We start from the raw sequence: 16,814 nt of genomic DNA on the forward strand, positions 1-16,814 counted from the left end.
CAAGTTTTCACTTGACACCTTCACGCCACAAGCACATGGTTAGGGACAGCTTGGTTTAGCCGCTTAGGCCAGGATTTTATTCCTGTGGGCCCTCTTATCCACTGATGCTCAAAGCCTTGGATCCTTTTTATTTTACCCTTGCCTTTTGGTTTAAAGGACTATTGGCTTTTTCTGCTTGCTTTTTCTTTTTCTCTTCCCTTTTTTTTCGCATATATCCTTTTTTTTTGCAAGCTTTTCACTGCTTTTTCTTGCTTCAAGAATCAATTTTATGATTTTTCAGATTATCAAATAACATTTCTCCTTTTCCATCATTCTTTCAAGAGCCAACAATTTTAACATTCATGAATCAACAATATCAAAAATATGCACTGTTCAAGCATTCATTCAGAAAGACAAAAGTATTGCCACCACATCAAAATAATTAAACTGTTTTAAAATTCGAAATTCATGCACTTCTTTTTCTTTTTCAATTAAAAACATTTTTCATTTAAGAAAGGTGATGGATTCATTTTCATAGCTTTAAGGCATAGACACTTAGACACTAATGATCATGTACTAAAGACACAAATATAAATAAACATAAAGCATAATTTTCGAAAAACAGAAAATAAAGAACAAGGAGATTAAAGAACGGGTCCACCTTAGTGATGGCGGCTTGTTCTTCCTCTTGAAGATATAATGGAGTGCTTGAGCTCCTCAATGTCTCTTCCTTGCCTTTGTTGCTCCTCTCTCATAACCCTTTGGTCTTCTCTAATTTCATGGAGGAGGATTGAATGCTCTTGGTGCTCCACCCTTAGTTGTCCCATATTGGAACTCAATTCTCTTAGGGGGGTGTTGATTTGCTCCCAATAGTTTTGTGGAGAAAAATGCATCCCTTGAGGCATCTCAGGGATTTCATGATGAGGAGTTTCTTCATGCTCTTGTCCATGAGTGGGATCTCTTGTTTGCTCCATCCTTTTCTTAGTGATGGGCTTATCCTCATCAATGAGGATGTCTTCCTCTATGTCAATTCTAGTTGAATTGCAGAGGTGACAAATGAGATGAGGGAAGGCTAACCTTGCCAAAGTAGAAGACTTGTCCGCCACCTTGTAGAGTTCTTGGGATATAACTTCATGAACTTCTACTTCCTCCCTAATCATGATGCTATGGATCATGATAGCCCAGTCTATAGTAACTTCAGACCGGTTGCTAGTGGGAATGATTGAGCATTGGATGAACTCCAACCATCCCTTAGCCACGGGCTTGAGGTCATGCCTTCTTAGTTGAACCGGCTTCCCTCTTGAATCTCTCTTCCATTGAGCGCCCTCTTCACAGATGTCTATGAGGACTTGGTCCAACCTTTGATCAAAGTTGACCCTTCTAGTGTAGGGGTGTGCATTTCCTTGCATCATAGGTAAGTTGAATGCCAACCTTACATTTTCCGGACTAAAGTCTAAGTATTTCCCTCGGACCATTGTAAGCCAATTCTTAGGGTCCGGGTTCACACTTTGATCATGGTTCTTGGTGATCCATGCATTGGCATAGAACTCTTGAACTATTAAGATTCTGACTTGTTGAATGGGGTTGGTGAGAATTTTCCAACCTCTTTCTCGGATCTCATGTCGGACCTCCGGATACTAATTCTTTTTGAGCTTAAAAGGGACCTCGGGGATCACCTTCTTCTTGGCCACAACTTTATAGAAGTGGTCTTGATGCACCCTTGAGAGGAATCTCTCCATCTCCCATGACTCGGAGGTGGAAGCTTTTGCCTTCCCTTTCCTCTTTCTAGAGGTTTCTCTGGCCTTTTGGTGCCATTAATGGTTATGGAAAAACAAAAAAGCTTTAGCTTTTACCACACCAAACTTAGAAGGTTTGCTCGTCCTCGAGCAAAAGAAGAAAGAAGAGAGTAGAAGAAGGAGAAATAGAGGAGATGGAGGGGGCTTAGTGTTTCGGCCAAGGGGGAGAAATAGTGTGTATGTTGTGTGAAAATGAAGGAGTGAAGATGGGCTTATATAGGAGTGGAGAGGGGGGGTATGGTTCGGCCATTATGGGTGGGTTTGGGAGGGAAAGTGGTTTGAATTTGAATGGTGAGGTAGGTGAGGTTTTATGAAGGATGGATGGGAGTGGTGAAGAGAATGATGGGATTTGATAGGTGAGGGGTTTTTGGGGAAGAGGTATTGAGGTGATTAGTGAATGGGTGAAGAAGAGAGAGAGAGGTGGGGTAGGTGGGGATCCTGTGGGGTTCACAGATCCTGAGGTGTCAAGGATATCTCATTCCTGCACCAAGTGGTGTGCAAAAATGCCCCTTTCTGCCAATCCTGGCGTTAAACGCCAGGCTGCTGCCCATTTCTGGCGTTTAACGCCAGCTTCTTGCCCATTCCTAGCGTTAAACGCCAGTCTGGTGCCCATTTCTGGCGTTAAATGCCCAGAATGGTGCCAGACTGGGCGTTTAACGCCCATTCTGCTACCCTTACTGGCGTTTAAACGCCAGTAAGTTTCTCCTCCAGGGTGTCCTGTTTTTAATTCTGTTTTTTATTCTGTTTTTGCTTTTTCAATTGTTTTTGTGACTTCACATGATCATCAACCTATAGAAAACATAAATTAACAAAAGAAAATAGAAATTTAACATAGATAAGTAAAAATTGGGTTGCCTCCCAACAAGCGCTTCTTTAATGTCAATAGCTTGACAGTGGGCTCTCATGGAGCCTCACAGATGTTCAGAGCAATGTTGGAACCTCCCAACACTAAACTTAGAGCTTGAATGTGGGGGTTCAACACCAAACTTAAAGTTTGGTTGTGGCCTCCCAACACCAAACTTAGAGTTTGACTGTGAGGGCTCTGTTTGACTCTGTATTGAGAGAAGCTTTTCATGTTTCTTCTCCATGGCTACAGAGGGATATCCTTGAGCTTTAAACACAAGGTAGTCCTTATTCACTTGAAGGACTAATTTTCCTCTGTCAACATCAATCACAGCTTTTGCTGTGGCTAGGAAGGGTCTGCCAAGGATGATGGATTCATCCATACACTTTTCAGTCTCTAGGATTATGAAATCAGCAGGGATATAATGGTCTTCAATCTTTACCAAGACATCCTCTACAAGTCCATAAGCCTGTTTCTTTGAATTGTCTGCCATCTCCAGTGAGATTCTTGCAGCTTGTACCTCAAGGATCCCTAGCTTCTCCATTACAGAGAGAGGCATGAGGTTTATGCTTGACCCTAGGTCACACAGAGCTTTCTCAAAGGTCATGGTGCCTATGGCACAAGGTATTGAGAACTTTCCAGGATCTTGTCTCTTCAGAGATAATCTCTGCCTAGTCAAGTCATCCAGTTCTTTGATGAGCAAGGGGGGTTCATCCTCCCAAGTCTCATTACCAAATAACTTGGCATTTAGCTTCATGATTGCTCCAAGGTACTTAGCAACTTGCTCTTCAGTAACATCTTCATCCTCTTCAGAGGAAGAATACTCATCAGAGCTCATGAATGATAGAAGTAGATTCAATGGAATCTCTATTGCCTCAGTGTGAGCCTCAGATTCCCATGGTTCCTCATTAGGGAACTCCATGGAGGCCAGTGGACGTCTATTGAGGTCTTCCTCAGTGGCGATCATTGCCTCTTCCTCCTCTCCAGGTTCGGCCGTGTGGGTTATGGTGATGGCCTTGCACTCTCCTTTTGGATTCTCTTCTGTATTGCTTGGAAGAGCACTAGGAGGGAGTTCAGTAACTTTCTTGCTCAGCTGACCTACTTGTGCCTCCAAATTTCTAATGGAGGACCTTGTTTCAGTCATGAAACTTTGAGTGGTTTTAATTAGATCAGAGACTACAATTGCTAATTCAGAGTAGCTCTGCTTAGAATTCTCTATCTGTTGCTGAGAAGATGATGGAAAAGGTTTTCCATTACTAAACCTATTTCTTCCACCATTATTATTGTTGAAGCCTTGTTGAGGCCTCTGTTGATCCTTCCATGAGAGGTTTGGATGATTTCTCCATGAAGGGTTATAGGTGCTTCCATAGGGTTCTCCCATGTAATTCACCTCTTCCATTGCAGGGTTCTCAGGATCATAAGCTTCTTCTTCAGGGGAAGCTTCCTTAGTACTGCCTGGTGCAACTTGCATTCCAGACAGGCTTTAAGAAATCATATTGACTTGTTGAGTCAATATTTTGTTTTGAGCTAGTATGGCATTTAGAGTATCAATTTCAAGAACTCCTTTCTTCTGATTTGTCCCATTATTCACATGATTCCTTTCAGAAGTGTACATGAATTGGTTATTTGCAACCATTTCAATGAGTTCCTGAGCTTCTGCAGGTGTCTTCTTCAGATGAAGGGATCCTCCAACAGAGCTGTCCAATGACATCTTAGACAGTTCAGACAGACCATCATAGAAGATACCTATGATGCTCTATTCTGAAAGCATGTCAGAAGGACACCGTCTGATCAATTGCTTGTATCTTTTCCAAGCTTCATAGAGGGATTCATCTTCCTTCTGTCTAAAGGTTTGGACTTCCACTCTAAGCTTGCTCAATTTTTGAGGTGGAAAGAACTTTGCCAAGAAGGCATTAACTAGCTTTTCCCAAGAGTTCAGGCTTTCTTTAGGTTGTGAATCCAACCATGTTCTAGCTCTGTCTCTTACAGCAAAGGGAAAAAGCATAAGCTTGTAGACCTCGGGATCAACCCCATTAGTCTTGACAGTGCCACAGATTTGTAAGAATTCAGCTAAGAACTGATGAGGATCTTCCAATGGAAGTCCATGAAACTTGCAATTCTGTTGCATTAGAGAAACTAATTGAGGCTTAATCTCAAAGTTGTTTGCTCCAATGGCAGGGATTGAGATGCTTCTCCCATAGAAATCGGGAGTAGGTGCAGTAAAGTCACCAAGCACCTTCCTTGCATTGTTGGCATTGTTGTTGTTTTCAGCTGCCATGGCTTCTTCTTGTTTGAAAAGCTCTGTTAGGTCCTCTACAGAGAGTTGTACTTTAGCTTCTCTTAGCTTTCGCTTCAAGGTCCTTTCAGGTTCAGGATCAGCCTCAACAAGAATGCTTTTGTCCTTGCTCCTGCTCATATGAAAGAGAAGAGAACAAGAAAGTATGGAATCCTCTATGTTACAGTATAGAGATTCCTTGAGGTATCAGAGAGAAAGAAGAATAGAAGGAAAACGTAGAAAGAGAAGAATTCGAACTTATCAAGAGGGATAGAGTTCGAATTGTTGATAGTAGAGGAGTGTTAGTCCTTAAATAGAAGGATGTGAGAAGAGGGGAAGAATTTTCGAAATTAAAGTAAAAGATTTTGAAATAATTAAAAGAAATTTTAAAAATTTGATTGATGATTTTTGAAAACTAAAATTGGGAAAGAAATTAAGTGATTTTGAAAAAGATTTTGAAATTAGAAATTAAAAAGATATGATTGAAAATTAATTTTGAAAAAGATGTGATTGAAAAGATATGATTGAGAAGATATGATTGAAAATCAAATTAAAAAGAGAAAGTTTTAAAATTAAAGTTGATTACTTGACTAATAAGAAATTAGAAGATATGATTCTAGAATTAAAACTTTTGATCCTTTCTTAACAGGCAAGTAACAACTAGAAAATTTTGAATTAAATTTTTAATTGTAGCAAGGATTTTTGAAAACAGTAATAAAATATAAAAAATGGAAAGAAATTGATTTTGAAAGGATATGATTGAAAAGATATGATTTGAAAAAGATTTGATTTTGAAAAATTATGAAGATTTGAAAAATTTTGAATTAAAAACAAAATCTTCCCTCTAGTGTCATCCTGGCGTTAAACGCCCAGAATGGCATCCATTCTGGCGTTTAACGCCCAAAATCCTACCTTTTTGGGCGTTTAACGCCCAGCCAGGGTTTTCCTTCTTCATTGGGCATTTTGAACGCCCAGCTTTTTCTGTTTGATTCCTCTGCTGAATGTTCTGGTCTTCAATTCTCTGTATTATTGACTTGAAAAGACATCATTTTTTAAAAAAAGTTTTTGGATTTTTCAATAATGAGAAACAACCAAAATAAAACTAAGATCAAATAGATAATGCATGCAAGACACCAACTTAGAAATTTTGTATACTAAGGACAATAACAACTTGAAAATGCATATAAGAAACAACAAAAGACACAAAACAAGAGAATTTAAAGATCAGAGCAAGGAAATCATCAAGAACAACTTGAAGATCAATGAAGAACATAATGCACATATTCAAAAAAAATGCAAGAAGAATAAAGACATGCAATTGACACCAAACTTAAAAATTGATACTAGACTCAAACAAGAAACATAAAATATTTTTTATTTTTATGGTTTTATAAATTTTTTTTTGTGATTTTTCGAAAATTGAGTGGAAAAGAAAATAAAGGGATTCAAAATTTTTAATAAGAGTTCCAGGAATCATTGCAATGCTAGTCTAAGACTCCGGTCCAGGAATTAGACATGGCTTACTAGCCAGCCAAGCTTTCAATGAAAGCTCTGGTCCAAAACACTAGACATGACCAATAGCCAGCCAAGCTTTAGCAGATCATTGCTAACAACAGCAAAATTGATAGAAATCAACAAGCTCTTGTGATGATAAGTTGAAACCTCGGTCCAATAAGATTAGACATGGCTTCACAGCCAGCCAGACTTCAACAGATCATCATGAAACTCTAGAATTCATTCTTAAAAACTCTGAAGAACAAAATAGAAATTTTTTTTGTATTTTAAAAAAATTTTTCGAAAATAAAAAGTAAAAATAAAATTACCTAATCTAAGCAACAAGATGAACCGTCAGTTGTCCAAACTCGAACAATCCCTGGCAACGGCGCCAAAAACTTGGTGTACGAAATTATGATCATCAACAATGGCGCCAAAGGACTTGGAGCTCTCAAACGTGAATCACACTTTGTCACAATTCTGCACAACTAACCAGCAAGTGCACTGGGTCATCCAAGTAATAAACCTTACGTGAGTAAGGGTCGATCCCACGGAGATTGTCAGCTTGAAGCAAGCTATGGTCATCTTGTAAATCTCAGTCAGGCGGATTCAAGTGGTTATGGAGGATTGATAATTAAAATATGAATAAAACATAAAATAAGATAAAGATAGATATACTTATGTAATTCATTGGTAGGAATTTCAGATAAGCGTATGAAGATTCTTTGTTCCTCTTGAACCTCTGCTTCCCTATTGCCTTCCTCCAATCATTCATACTCCTTTCCATGGCAAGCTTTATGTTGGGCATCACCGTTGTCAATGGCTACTTCCCGTCCTCTCAGTGAAAATATTCTACGCACGCTGTCACCGCATGGCTAATCATCTGTCGGTTCTCGATCATGTTGGAATAGGATCCATTGATCCTTTTGCGTCTGTCACATGCCCAACACTCGCGAGTTTGAAGCTCGTCACAGTCATCCCTTCCCAGATCCTACTCAGAATACCACAGACAAGGTTTAGACGTTCCGAATCTCAGGAATGGCCACCAATAATTCTAGCCTATACCACGAAGGTTCCAATCTCAGATTAGAAACCCAAGAGATACGCATTCAAGCTTGTTTGCATGTAGAACGGAAGTGGTTGTCAGGCACGCGTTCATAGGTGAGAATGGTGATGAGTGTCACATAATCATCACATTTACCATGTTCTTGGGTGCGAATGAATATCTTGGAGAAGAAATAGACTTGAGTTGAATAGAAAAACAATAGTACTTGTATTAATTCATGAAGAACAACAGAGCTCCACACCTTAATCTATGGTGTGTAGAAATTCCACCGTTGAAAATACATAAGAACAAGAGGGTCTAGGCATGGCCGTGAGGCCAGCCCCCAAACGTGAAAAGGTCTATCAAAGTCTGAAAATACAATAGCAAAAGGTCCTATTTATAGAAAACTAGTAGCCTAGGGTTACAGAAATAGGTAATTAATGCAGAAATCTTCTTCCGGGCCCACCTGGTGTGTGCCTAGGCTGAGCATTGAAACTTCCATGTATAGAGACTTTTCTTGGAGTTAAACGCCAGCTTTTGTGCCAGTTCTGGCGTTAAACGCCAGAATTCTTGATCTGACTTGGAACGCCTGTTTGGGCCATCAAATCTCGAGCAAAGTATGAACCATTATATATTTCTGGAAAGCCCAGGATGTATAATTTCCAACGCAATTGAGAGCGCGCTAATTGGGCTTCTGTAGCTCCAGAAAATCCACTTCGAGTACAGGGAGGTCAGAATCCAACAGCATCTGCAGTCCGTTTTCAGCCTCTGAATCAGATTTTCGCTCAGGTCCCTCAATTTCAGCCAGAAAATACCTGAAATCACAGAAAAATACACAAACTCATAGTAAAGTCCAGAAAAGTAATTTTTAATTAAAAACTAATAAAAACATAATAAAAACTCACTAAAAACATACTAAAAACAATACCAAAAAGCGTATAAATTATCCACTCATCAGTGACCTCACTTTGCTGCCACCAGCTGCAGTGTCATTGCCGCAACCTCCATCTCTCCCCTAATATCTTGCTTTGTGCTTCATTTTAGGTTTTGTAAAATTTCCTGTTAATCTTCTTGTTTTAAATTCATTAGGAATAATTAGATTTTAATTCTTGGTTAGTAATTTAATTTAGTTAAACTACTTTTTGTTGTTAGGTTGATTTAGAGTAAAATTAGAATTTTTCTTGGTTCATAGGTAATTAAGCATACTATTGTAATTCTTGGGTTTGTAGTTTGAATGTTTGAATTTATTAACTGATATTTTGCTGAACACTGCAATAGAATGCTGAATTTTGTGTAATTGATGCTGAATTTTCTTATTAGAAAAGCATATTTTAGAGAAGGTAGCAGGGGCTTTAAATCAAGCTTGGGTGGCCCCTCCTCCTTATTAGGAATGTGTATGGCTTCTTTGGGTGGTGGAAAATTATCAATCTCAGCCACACCATCCTCAACAGGGGGCTCTAGTGAATCATTGAGCACCTCCTCATCTAGTGCTTCTCACACCAAAGGATCTATCAAATCAATTTTCATGCAATCTTCTAAATCACTAAGATGTTGCATGACCTTGAACACATTGAGTACAATTTGTTCATTATTAACTCTCAATGTCAATTCTCCTTTTGGCATATCAATCAAGGCCCTCCTAGTGGCAAGAAAAGGTCTTCCTAAAATAATGGAAGCATTGGCATCTTCCTCCATGTCCAAGATAACAAAATCAGCAGGAAATATAAAGGTTTTCACCTTAACTAGCAAGTTCTCAACAATGCCAATTGGAAACTTAATGGAATGGTAAGCAAGTTGTAGAGAAATTCTAGTGGATTTTACTTCATCAATTTGAAACTTTCTCATCAAAGATAGTGGCATTAAATTGATGCTAGCCCCAAGATCACATAGAGCTCTTTCAATGGTAACCTCACCAATGGTGCAAGGGATAAAAAAACTCCCAGGATCTTTCAACTTTTGAGGCAAATTCTTTTGAATTATAACACTACACTCCTTGGTAAGCACCACTGTTACATCTTCTTTCCAATTCCTCTGCTCTGCCAACAACTCTTTCATGAACTTGGTATAAAAAGGCATTTGCTCTAAGGCCTCAACAAAAGAAATATTGATTTGAAGCTTTCTAAAGACCTCCAAGAACTTAGATAATTACTTGTCCTTGATTTCCTTTCGGATCCTTTGAGGATAGGGAATACGAGGCTTGTACTCTAGCACCTTGATCTTCTTAAATTGTGGCTCTTTAGAAGCTTGAGGTGAAGGTGCAGGGAAATTGTTAGGCACGTGTTCCCCTTGAGAAATGTCATTCTTTATTGCCTCTTCCTCTGACTTGTCATTGCTTGTGGTCTCCTTACCCACTACTTTGCCACTTCTCAAACTTATAACCTTGCATTCTTCTCTTGAATTTGGAATTGTGTCATTGGAGAATGTATTGGTTAGTTTCTTAGCAATTTGCTTGGCCAATTGACCCATTTGGACTTCTACGTTTCGAATATAGGCCTTGGTTTCATGCATGAAATTTTGAGTAGTTTGGACAAAAGTAGAGGTGTGTTGTGAGAGTTTTTCTAAGTTAATTTACATATGGGAAGGCTTTTGAGGGATTTGGGCTGGTTGTGGTGGTTGGTAATGGTTGTTGAAATTGTTTTGGTGAGGATTGTTGTTGAAGTTATTTTGCCTCTGACCTTGATTTCTCCACCTAAAGTTTGGGTGATTTCTCCATCTAGGGTTGTAGGTCTTAGAGAAAGGGTCATTATTGGGTGGCTTAGAAAAATTTTCCATATAATTCACTTGCTCTAGAGAGGATTGGCCAAACTTACATCCTTCACCTTGAGAAATTCCTCCACTCATATCATAAGAAGCATCTTGTATATTCACTACGGAGACTTGCATGTTCTCAAGTTGTTGAGTAATAGCATTGATCTATTGAGACATGTCTTTATTCTGTGCTAGAAGAGTATCTAATGCATCAAACTCCATCACTCCCTTCCTCATGGTTCTCTCAGAGGAATATAGATACTGATTGTTAGCCACCATCTCTATCAACTCCAAAGCTTCATCAGTGGTCTTCTTCATGTGTAGAGATCCTCTAGCTGGGTTATCCAATGAGATCCTTGAAGCAAGGATAATCCTATCATAGAAAATCTAGAGTTGCACCCAATCAGAAAATATGTCCGGAGGACACTTCCTCAACATCTCCTTGTACCTCTCCAGGCTTCATAAAAAAACTTTCCGTCTAGTTGTTTGAACGTCTGATATCCGTTCTCAACTTTGTCAACCTTTGAGGTGGAAAAAATTTGGTCAGGAACTTGCTCATTAAATCCTCCCAGGTTGCTATACTCTCCTTGGGTTGAGTTTCAAACCATTTTTTAGCCCAGTCCCTTAGAGAAAACGGGAACAACAACAGCCGTTAAATCTCAGTAGGGACTCTATTAGTCTTGACTGTGTCACAAATTTGAAGAAAATTAGAGATATGTCGGTTAGGATCCTCTTGAGGACTTCCACCAAATTGACAATTTTGTTGCACCAAAGTGATGAGTTCGGACTTCGACTCAAAGTTATTAGCATTCGCAGTAGGAGTGACAATGCTACTGCCACGATACCCAAGACTTGGAGTAGTGAAGGATCCAAGAGTCCTCCTAACTTGTTGGTCATTTAGGACATTAGGGGCAATAACATTGTTGTTGTTAGTTTCCATATTGAATTCAGACTCTTCTTCAATTTTTTCTTCACACTCTTCTTTAACTCTTTGGTCTCTAGCTTGTTTTTATTGTCGCCAAAGAGTTCTTTCAATTTTAGGATCATAGTGAAGAGTGTCTTTATCCCTGTTGTTCTACACAAACAAACACACAAAAAACAAAAAAATTGGGATTTCCCACATCAAAGTGAAGAGAATCCCCAGTGAGATAACTAAAAAAATAAATAACAAGAAAAGAAAGGGTCTAATCTAGGTAATCAATTAATTGGGTTGTTGTTAATCTCAATTAATTCCTAGCAACGGCACCAAAACTTGATTTGAATTTTACAAACCACAAACTATCGGCAAGTGCACCGAATCATCTCAAGTAATACCACGGGAGTAGGTTATTGTTCCTACGAAGATTAACAGATTAAGCAAGCAATAGTCAATTAATTATTCTAGTCAGACAATTAAAAACTTAGAATCTCAAGAACACTTAGAATAAAAACAGGGAATTTAACAAAAGCAATATAGTAAGAAAACAATATGATTAAGAAAGTTAAGGGTTCAGAGATGTTGAGACTTCCAGAAAAATGCTTTTCACTCTCCACCTTGATTATGCAAAGATGTACTTATAGCAAATCATAAATAATTAAACTCCAATTCTTTGGTAATTCAATTTTTCTAATCCTAATCAGTTATCAATTTCTTGATTAATCAATTGTGACAAGAGGTTAAGAACGTTCATTGATTTAAAAATCACACAATTCTCAAAAACCAAACTTGGTTAATTCGATGTCACTTATCAAGTCCAAGTTCAAAACCTAAGAATCATGGGAAGAAGTTTTCAAGCTTAATTCAATTAATTAACCTTTTTAAGATATTAAGAGAATTCAAGTCAAAAGAGAATTATTTTTCAACACATTCAAATCTTTTAGATGAAGAACAAAAACTTTTTCTTAAGAAAACATCATTGCATTACTCAAAGTAGAAAAGCTATAACATTAGTCCATAGGAATCAATAGTTCTCTTAACCTTAACTAAGGAGATTAGTGACTCATGCTTCAAAAGAAAACATAGAATTATGAATTGTAAAAACTGGCGAAAAAGAGACTCACGTATATGACACCTTTTCTTTTTATACTAACCCTGAAAAAAAAATTCCCAAATTCAAAACTAATTCAAAATCATTTTAAATCAGAATCAAATCTAACTAATTAATATTTTCCTTCTCAAGTCAAGCTTTAGATCTTTCTCCTCATGATCCTCAATCAATGCTAGAATTCATGGATTTAGGTTAAACCTTGAGTTAATCACTTAAGTGTTTGAAGAATTAGAGGACTTGGTGAATGAATTAAGGCCCCTGGGAGTGTCCCATTTAGTGCGTGGAATGTATGGCCTCATGCGTGCAACGTGTGGCCTAGTCTTGGGACTGTTAGCCTCTGTTTCATACTTCACGTTGCACGCACACACCTCCCACATTGTACGCATGGAATTCGTTGGAGAATCACCCTCTGTTAGCTTGATAAACCCCAATTTTGTGATTTATATTGTGTTGAATTTAGGGGATTTTATCAACTTATCTCACATTTATTCAATGAAATAGCATGGTTTCATGAAATTCTCCTAATTGTGCTTAATGGTTAAAAACATGCTTTTTAGGCTCTTAATTTGCTAATTTTAATTCACTTTAATTCCATTCGATGCCTTGATATGTTTGTTAAGTGATTTCAGGTTTAAAAGGCAAAGATTAGGTTGAAGAAATGAAGAAAAAGCATGCAAAAATGGAGAATTCATGAAGAAATGAGATTTTGGTAATCTGCCAGCGACGCATGTACGTGGCCCACGCGTGCGCGTGGGAAGGAAATCTACCAGAGACGCGTGTACGTGGCCCACGTGTACGTGTGGGAAGGAAAGTTTCTAATGACGCGTACGCGTTACCCAGGCGTACGCGTGATAAGCAGCGCGTGACCTCATTAAAGGCAATAAGCTGGGGGTGATTTCTGAGCTCAAGGAGGCCCAAATTCAACTCACTTTTTATGCTTTTGAACCCAGGAATTGGAAGGGAAGGGGGGAGTAGTCATAGTTTACTTTTCATCATATTTTAGGTTAGAATTCTAGAGATAGAATCTCTCCCTTCTCTCTAGAATTTAGGGTAGTTTAGGTCAAATTTCCTTAAATCCAAGTTTTGATTCCTGTTTTTAGTTCAACTCTCTTTATATTTTATTGTTCTATTGTCTTAATCTTAGCTTTCCTTGTTAATTTCCTTATTTTGCCATTTTTACTTTCATGAACCCTTGTTGGATTTTTATTTTCTTTTAATGCAATTTTATGTTTTCATGTCTTTTTATGTTCATCTTAATTGCTATTGTTGATTTCTTGTTTGTGTTAGTTATGGGTTTCATTAATTCTTGCAATTTGTGATGTTTACTTTATTGCACTCTAGGTATTTGATAAAATGTTTTTACTAGTTATAGAGTAGTTTTCTACACTCTTGGCCTAGGCTAAAGGAATTGAGTGACCTTGAGTCATTGGGTCTAATTGGATTGGTGATTTGGGTCCCTTGTTGGTCAATTTAATACCCATTGACACTAGCCTACTACTAAGTCAATTAGTAGCTAGGTTAAGACTTATGGGTTGATGTTGATCAAGCCTATTTGACTTACTTCAAGCATAGAAGTAGACTTGATGGGTTTGGTCTCTCATAATTGTCAATATATGATTTGTAGACAAGGATGGTGATCTCAATTTTCATGCCTTAGCCAAGAGTTCTTTTCATTCCCTTTATTAGTTAATTGTCATTTACTTTCTTGTTATTTACTTTTCTTGTCAATTACCAAATCAAACTCCCTTGTTCATTCATAGCCAATAAATGAGCATTTCATTGCAATTCCTTGTGAGACGACCCGAGGTTTAAATACTCTCGGTTTTTATTGGGGTTTGTACTTGTGACAACCAATATTAAACTTTGATTGAGAATTATTAGTTGGTTTGGAACTATGCTTACAACGAAGTTCTTTTTCTATTGAGAAATTCTAAGCCGGTGATAATTCATCACATCATATCTCCTTCACATTGCACGCACAGAGACTCACGTTGCATGACTAGCTTTTGGCATCAATTAGCTCTCTGTTTTCTTCTCATGTTGCACTGTTAGGTGTCCCACGTTGCACGGATGGTCTCCCATGGTGCAATTCCTTTCTATTTCTCTTCTCACGTTGCACGGCTAGGTATCCACATGCAACGTACGGCTCTTTGCACCAATTCTTGTCCAGGGAGCTCTCTGTTTGGTCCAGAGAGCTCTCTATTTGATTCTCCTTCTTGTGCCTCTTGTTTAGGATGATTCCTAACCTTTTCTTCCTCTTTGATCTTTGCTAATTCTCCTATAACAATTGAATTCAAACTAACTCAAAGTCAGGGGCGAAGCTTCGTATGTTCCAAGGGAGGCAGTGCCCCCTCCCCCCCTCCCCCCAAAAATTTTGTTTACAAAAATAATAAAAAAAATCAAAGAGTGTCCTCCCCCCTAAAAAAAGTAGGCCTCCCCCCTTTGGAAAATATATGCTGTCCATAATTCCATTCAAGAAATGGGTTAAAAAGTAGTGTGTTATTTGGGCTATGGATAGTGGGTCATATGCTTAGTTAAAAAAAAAAGAAAACCCTAATCCATATTAGAAGTGAAGAATCTGAAAAGGCAGTAACAAGAAGTCAACAAATCACTTCTTCCATTCTTTCCTCTTCTTTCATTCAGAAAACAAAACATCACTCCATATTTCCATTATCATTATAACTTAGAAGATAGCAAGTAGTCTTTGGTCTTCCATTATCATCTTTCATTTTTCTTTCTTTTGTAAGTTATTTTTTTATTTGTTTTTATGAAAAATTTATATATTTATTTATTTATTTATCTAGTTTATAATATTATAATAATAATTTAGGTTTTTAAAAAAAAATTGAAGATGAAAATCATATAATTATAATGTTATCCTTGTATTGTTTTTATTTTTTCATTATTAATTATTTGTGACATTGATATTATTGATTTGCAAAAAATAAAATAAATTGAGTTTAGTTAAGTTGCATAATGTTTATCTTATTATCTATGTAAATTCTTAAATGTAGGAATTTAGTTGAATCATGAGCAAGATGAAAATAATAGATACTTTTTTAAAAAAGACTAGCCAGAAGAGTGAAAATGTTTCTAATATTGTTACATCAACACCAACCTATTCAATACTTGAGGCATCAAACATGAATACTTTAGCTCCTCAACAAGATAGTTAAAAGTCAAAGCGTCCATGACTTAATCCTGAACAAATGGAAGTATGTCATTTGGTATGAGATCCAGGAATTCGACCAATGATTTGGAAGTTTTATCCAACTAAAAGAGATGAAATTCGTCGAGCTTATCTTAAAGCTGGACCAAATCAACCAATACTTGATAAGTATCCATTCTCGAGTGATACAAGTCGTCGTCGTCATTTTCAAGCTTCTTGGTTTGAATTATACCCTTCATGGTTAGAGTATTCTATTGAAGATGATGATGTATATTGTTTACCATGCTACCTATTTGCTATAGAATCTTCAATCAACACAGGTTCAAATGCTTTAATTGAAGATGGCTTCAGGAATTGGAAGAAGGTAAATAATGGAAAAGATTGTCCTCTTTTGAATCACATTGGCAAAGGCCCCAATTCGTTCCATCATAGGGCAACGAAATCATGTGATGATTTGATGAAGCAATCACAACATGTTGATACACTTATGAAACGACAAACATCAGAGAAAATTGAGAATAATCGACGTAGACTTGGAGCATCTATTGATTGTATTAGATGGTTGACTTTTCAAGGTTGCGCTTATAGAGACCATGATGAAAGCTCGAGTTCAGGTAATCGAGGTAACTTTATTGAATTGTTAAAGTTTTTGGATTCTTACAATAGTAGTGTTCAAAAGCTTATTTTGGAAAATGCTCCTAGATTTGCTAAATATACTTCAAGTGATGTTCAGAAAGAAATTATACATGTTCTTGTTACAATGGTAAGAAACTCAATTAGAAAGGATATTGGAGATGCCAAATTTTGTATTATCATTGATGAAGCTTGTGATGAATCTAAAAAAGAGCAAATGGCTATTGTTTTGAGATTTTTTAATGTGGATGGTTTTGTTCGTGAACGCTTCTTTGATCTTGTACATGTTAGTGATACTAGTGCCTTGACTTTGAAAAAAGAGTTGGTGTTTGTGCTTTCTATTTATAATCTCCAAATTGAAAATATTCGAGGTCAGGGGTATGATGGTGCTAGCAATATGAGAGGGAAATGGAATGGTTTACAAGCTTTATTTCTCAATGATTGCTGACCAGCATATTATGTACATTATTTTGCTCATAGATTGCAGTTAGCACTGGTAGCTATTTCAAGGGAAGTACTTCAAATTCATGAGTTTTCACACAATTGACTGCTATTGTAAATATTATTGGTGCATCTTGCAAACTACATGATCAACTACAAGAAGCTCAAGAAATTAAAAATGCAAAATTGATTGCCAATGATGAGCTAGAAACAGGTCAAGGTGCAAATCAAATGGGCACTATACAAAGAGTTGGAGATACAAGATGGAGTTCTCACTTTCATTATGTTTGTAGCTTGATAAGAATGTTTGCAGCTACTCATACCGTTCTTAACAACACTATTGATGATGGTACAACTTCTGCT

General features: G+C 37.3%; 1 protein-coding gene and 1 non-coding gene across 2 annotated transcripts; both read left to right on the forward strand.

Moving 5' to 3' along the window:
• Positions 1-4,384: 4,384 nt before the first annotated feature.
• Positions 4,385-4,492, forward strand: LOC112731361 (small nucleolar RNA R71). Its single transcript, XR_003167142.1, has one exon. It is a non-coding gene; the product is annotated as a small nucleolar RNA R71 (small nucleolar RNA).
• A 10,967-nt stretch (positions 4,493-15,459) lies between these two features.
• On the forward strand, positions 15,460-16,458 carry LOC112730243 (uncharacterized). Its single transcript, XM_025780340.1, has one exon. It carries the CDS (start codon positions 15,460-15,462, stop codon positions 16,456-16,458), a length of 999 nt encoding a protein of 332 aa, XP_025636125.1.
• The last annotated feature ends 356 nt before the right edge of the window (positions 16,459-16,814 follow it).

The sequence above is a fragment of the Arachis hypogaea genome, chromosome 12 (assembly GCF_003086295.3).
Source record: "Arachis hypogaea cultivar Tifrunner chromosome 12, arahy.Tifrunner.gnm2.J5K5, whole genome shotgun sequence".
NCBI lineage: Eukaryota > Viridiplantae > Streptophyta > Magnoliopsida > Fabales > Fabaceae > Arachis > Arachis hypogaea.